The sequence below is a fragment of the Poecilia formosa genome, unplaced genomic scaffold (assembly GCF_000485575.1).
Source record: "Poecilia formosa unplaced genomic scaffold, Poecilia_formosa-5.1.2 Scaffold571, whole genome shotgun sequence".
NCBI lineage: Eukaryota > Metazoa > Chordata > Actinopteri > Cyprinodontiformes > Poeciliidae > Poecilia > Poecilia formosa.
In genome coordinates this window covers 1-5,628 of record NW_006800510.1, presented here as the reverse complement: position 1 = coordinate 5,628, position 5,628 = coordinate 1, and the positions used below count along the sequence as shown (strand labels likewise).

The window sequence follows — 5,628 nt, the reverse complement described above, 5'->3', positions numbered from 1 at the left end:
CAGCTTATAGCCCAGTGTGGCTTATGTACGTTTCCATTTTTCATTTTTTTTATTTGTAGGTAATACGGTAGTTAAGTTTGCTAAGATATTCTTCCACATTATAATGACATTAATATGGAGCATAGACATTTAAAATAATGAATTCTTTGTCAAACTGCAACAATCCTGTCCTAATCTAAAGACACTGATCACTGAGTCCATGCTGTTTTCCAGAATAAAAGCCTCCTGGTTTCCTTCCTCTTTTAATTCATAGAAGATTCTCAGCATCAGGCAGTAAGCTGTCATTAATATTTAATCCTTTAAATCCTGTTATGCTAAAAAGTTTCTTTCAGGCACAAGATGTGGCAGAGCAGCAACAACCAAATGGTGAGTTTTATCATCTGTGCCCTACCATAAGCCCAGGCTGGAAGAGATAACTTTAATATTTATAATAATATCCATGAATGGCTTCAAAAAGACTCAGTTTTGAACAAGGATATTTGAGCTTTTAAACATGAGAGGGAAAAATGTTTTAACATTTTGTAAAATGAATATTCTTTTGAACCAGCAGTTTGTTTCTTTTGTGTATTTTAGTAGTTTATTTAACTTGGTTTCTGATTTCACACTGAGTTTTGTTGGTCAAAATTAGTTTAGTTAGGTGTATTTAAAAAAATATTTTTTGACATAATTTTTTAGTACCACTACTTCAAAAAAGACATAGGCTACCTGCACTGAACATTATTTTATTAATATTATAATTATTGCCATTTTTGTTTGTTTTGATTGTTATTGTTGTTCCAGTATTTTTCATCAAAAATCGAAAAAAAAAACCATAATTGAATTATTAGTTTTTCATGTTTAGAATAATTAATTTTAAAGTTTTATAAAAATGCAATAAATTATGTAAGCTCAGCAGCAGCCAATCAGAACAGAATAAACATTTAAATTCAAACTGATTGTCACCAACAGTTGCTAATATTTTTATGGCCAAATTATCTTAATTTTATATAGACATGGGGCAGAAACACAGATGCTATTTTTATATAAACTTGTCTAGTGATTTATAGATCAATAGTCATACTGTCCAAAAATGACAAAAAACAAATCTGGTTCTGAATGAAATCAATATGAGTCAAACTGAAAGTGTCATGGAGTCAAAAGCCTCATGGAATTAACAATGACATATAAAAAACCCCCATTAAAATTAAAGGTATAAAATAAAATCTCATTGAAAACCTTAAGAAGTGATAAGTCCGTTATTACCATTATGGTCTGTAAAGTATATTACAGTATTATTTTACATTATAATTGAAAAAAAATAAAATCTCAGTTCTTGCATATTCTCTTCGGTCAACTGTATTAATTGTTATTCAAAATGTCTTGCCATATCAGCATGGTCCTTTGTATTTAGTTTAGCTTCTTTGTTTATTTTTGCATTATGTTCTTTGTGTTTTCTGTTTAGTTTGCTTAGGTCAGTTTTACATTTTCTTTGTTAATTGTTGTTTCCTCTATAGTTTATCTCCTGTTATGGCTTCCATCAAATTGTTATTGCTTTTAAACTAAAACGTTGTTTCTGACCTTAATTGTTGTAATCTGCAGCCTTCAGTCTGTAGAAAACCACAGAGCTCCTTCACTCCAGAATCTTCCAGGTTGGTCCAGCCCAGCTCCAGTAATATCAGATGGGTCGGGTTGGACTTCAGAGCTGAGAACAGAGAAATCCAGCTGGCCTCTGACAAATTGTAGCCCCCCAATCTGAATAAAGAATAAAAGATGTGAGCTGAAGCCAACAGGATGCAGGTTAAAACTGAAATATGAACAAATAAATAATGAAAATGTAGAAAATTAATTTAATTACACAGATCTGATGCTGGAAAAGACAAAGGCTACAATTCTCCAATCACATCAGAGCAGAGTTCTTTGATGTCAGGAATTCTGAATGATGATTGGCTGATACAACTGACCACACAGCACAGATCATCTATATAAATATAACTTTGGTGGTGAAAATGTGCACCAGCACCAGGGATAACTCCAATTAACAAAGGTTCAGATTATTTGACAGCAGAAGTTTTTACTTTTTGCAGTTATTTTATGCAACATATTTAGGTGTTGACTATTTTGAAGTGGAATATTTCCTTTTATATTAAAACAAACAACACATAAAATTGGCTCTTAAACTTGAGAGGGAAACACTTTTCAACATTATGTAAATTTATTGTTCTATCTTTTGTGTATTTAAGTATTTTTACACTTAGTCTCTAATTTCACACTGAGTTTTGTTGGTCAACATTAGTTTAGTTACACGTATTTAAAAAATATTTTTTGATATAATTTTTTGCCAGTGTCGCCCACCGCTACTTACAGCCCCATCAAAAAAGATGTAGGCTACCTGCACTGAATATAATTGTTGGGAATTTTTAATGGTGCTATCATTTTGATTTCATTTAGAAGTGTTTGAACTCTTCATTGTCTGTGTCAAGGCCTTTGACTGTTGACTGCTGGGTTGAATACTTTTGGCACCAAGTAAAGATAACTGCTCCCTCCAGCCTTGAGAGAAATCTTTCCCAAGGGAAAGAAAGAACCAAATGTCCTGTGTGTAGACAAAGCTTGCATTGTGTCTCTTCTATTTTTATCTCTTTACTTTTCCAAAATAAAAGGCCAGCTCTAGCTGAGACAGGGTAGAACGCTCAGTGAGAGGCTCAGAGGAACACCTTGCTAAAACTTCTCCTTTTGCAAAAGTTTGGCCATAAAACTCACTTACATTGTCCGTTGTTCTTTTATGTAGGTTCAGAAAAATACCTATCAATTATTTTATTGGTATATAATTATTGTAATTTTTGTTGCTGTTATGATTGTTATTGTTGTTTCAGTATTTTTATTTAATAAAAAATCGTAATAAACACCATTACTGAATTACCAGTTTTTCCAAAAACAAAAAGTCAAATTTATAGCAATTATTTTTAAAGGTGTCATCATCATCATATCTTTATGTATAAAAATGCAATAAAAATTCAACCTAAATTATGTAAGTTCAGCAGCAGCCAATCAGAACAGAATAAACATTTAAATTCAAACTGATCGTCAACAATAGTAATCAAATTTTTATGTTCTGTGACATTTTCTGACATGTTATTCAGTCCTGCAAAAAATTTCCTAGATAAAATATGTAAAACTAAACCAGTTTAAACTGAACTATTAGCAAAAAGCTGTAAAAGTAAACATGGATCTATATCAGTCATAACTCTTCTTTTCTTTAGTGTCAGATTCTGGTGCTCCAGCTCCGTGCTGCCTTCAGGAAAACGGGATGCAAGAGTGTCGTCTATTAAATTTCACCACATGGTATTTACCGTGTAAACCAGAGCTTTAAGTGGAAAACATGAGGGCCAAATCCTCTTTATCTTATACAAATATAGGACAGAAAGATGGATAATATTTTTATCTAAATTTGTCTATTGATTTACAGATCAATAGTTTTACTGTCCAGAAATTACAAAGAACAAATCTGGTTCTGAATCAAATCCACCTGAGTCAAATTTAAAGTGCCATGGAGTCAAAAGCCTCGTGGCACCGAGCGTTCCCCTTCAGGTTTGGCATCCTCCCTGGATCAAGTAACTCACCCTTCCAGATCTCAAATAATCACCTCACAGCTTTGGTCTAACTTTATCTGTCTTCTTGCAGACACTGAGTTCCTGATTCCTTCTTACTCCCCCCAAGATCATTTGATTCCTTGCAAATAAATCATTAACTGCTCTCCCTCTGCCAGTGTGTTTTCTGCATATGAGTTCAAAGACTCTCCCAAAACACAACAGTATAATTTATGGCCTCAATATCATCTTACATTATAATTGGAAAAAAAATCTCAATTCTTGCCATATTCTGTTCAGTCTCCCGTGTTATTGCTCAAAATGTCTTTCCGTATCAGTATCTTCCTTTGTATTTAGTTTAGTTTGTTTATCTTTACATTTTGTTTTCTGTGTTTTTCTGTTTAGTTTTCTTAGATCAGTTTTAGATTTTCTTGGTTTATTGTTGTTTCCTCTTTAGTTTCTCTCCTGTGTCTCCTTCAGGTTTTATTATTTTCACACTAAAACTTGGTTTCTTACTCCAATGTTTGTAGTCTGCAGCCTTCAGTCTGTAGAAAACCACAGAGCTCCTTCACTGCAGAATCTCCCAGGTTGCTGTCTAACAGGTTCAGTTCTGTCAGATGGGTCGGTTTGGACTTCAGAGCTGAGAACAGAGACGTCCAGGTGGTCTCTGACAAACTGCAGCTGTACAATCTGAATAAAGAATAAAAGATGTGAGCTGAAGCCAACGGGGTGCAGGTTAAAACTGAAATATGAACAAATAAATAATAAAAATCTCCAAAATGTATTTAATTAAACCGATAAGATGCTGTTAAAGTCTAATACTATAATCCTCCAATCACATGAGAGCAGAGTTCTTTGATGTCAGGAATGCTGAATGATGATTGGCTGATACAAATGACCTCCCAGCACAGCACAGATATGACAGGATGGCTACAGGATGGAAATTTAGATTTCATTTCAAATTTTTTGGGGGGAATTTAATTTAAAACAAAATTCAGTCTAAATGAAAGACAGAATCAAATGTTTTTTAATCATTTAAAATGTTAAACTTTAATAATTCTGTGTCGTATATTTTTTCAGATATTTTTTTCCCTAGTAAACTCAGAGGGCCGCTCCAAAGCCACATCCGGCCCAGAAAACCGCCAGTTGATTAGCCCTGCTCTAGATCAGAAGGACCCATCATGGGGACGACTGCTGGCTGGACAGATATCTAAAGACAGTCCTGGACAACAAGGATGGAGTCCTGAAAAGGTCAAGAAGCTGGTTGTTCATAGAGCTGCATCCAAGAATATTCAGGGAAAGTTGGTTAGAAGGAAAAACTGGTGGTGAAAATGAGAACCAACACCAGGGATAACTGTAACCTTGACAGGATTGTCTGGGGGAGCTTGACCAGGAGAGCACTGAGGCTGGAATCCAAACATCTGGATCCACTACATTCAGACGGACCAGGGAGGGAGGGAGGGAGGGAAGGAGCGTTTCTCTCTCTCTCTCTCGAAAGGAGGCACGTGCAATCCTGCTGAGGTAAAGCAGCGGCAGCGCGCGAGGCAAAGAGCTTATAAACCTATCCTTTAGGAATAAATCTGCTCTGCTAGTGAAATGCTAAGAGCAAAAGAGACGCTTGCAGCCCGGCTTTAAAAAAGCAGCGGCAGGGCACGAGGCAAAGAGCTTATAAACCTATCCTTTCAGAATAAATCTGCACTGCTAGTGAAATGCTAAGAGCAAAAGAGACGCTTGCAGCCCAGCTTTAAAAATAAATAAATAAATAAATAAATTTTTTTTTTTTTTTTTTACCATGGCGGGCCGCCAGGCTTATAATACACTGGGGGAAACCCTGAAGGATTAAAGTGATTTTATTGTATAAATAGAGAAAACAAACCCCAGTTTCTTTACTTTACTGACTGAACTCTCCAGGATCTCAGACAGATTCTTCATATCAGAGTCTCCAAAGGTTCCACCTCTCAGTTGAATCTCACTTATTTCCACTTCAGTCAGATTTGGGTTGGACTTCAGAGCTGAAGCCAAAACTTCACATTCGTCCTTTTGGATCAAACAGCCACCAAGTCTG

General features: G+C 35.1%; 1 protein-coding gene across 3 annotated transcripts in view; it reads right to left on the bottom strand.

The window, feature by feature from the left end:
* Positions 1–5,622, bottom strand: part of LOC103129700 (ribonuclease inhibitor-like) — a 14,798-nt gene extending 9,176 nt beyond the window's left edge. For all 3 annotated transcript variants that reach the window (XM_016665332.1, XM_007540881.2, XM_016665333.1), the window contains exons 1-3: positions 5,440–5,622; positions 4,080–4,253; positions 1,558–1,731 (exon numbers count right to left, since the gene is read on the bottom strand). In XM_016665332.1, the coding sequence (XP_016520818.1) occupies positions 1,558–1,731; positions 4,080–4,253; positions 5,440–5,495 (404 nt within the window). In that variant the 5' untranslated portion in view covers positions 5,496–5,622. The remainder of the gene's footprint in view (positions 1–1,557; positions 1,732–4,079; positions 4,254–5,439) is intronic.
* Between the last annotated feature and the right edge of the window lie 6 nt (positions 5,623–5,628).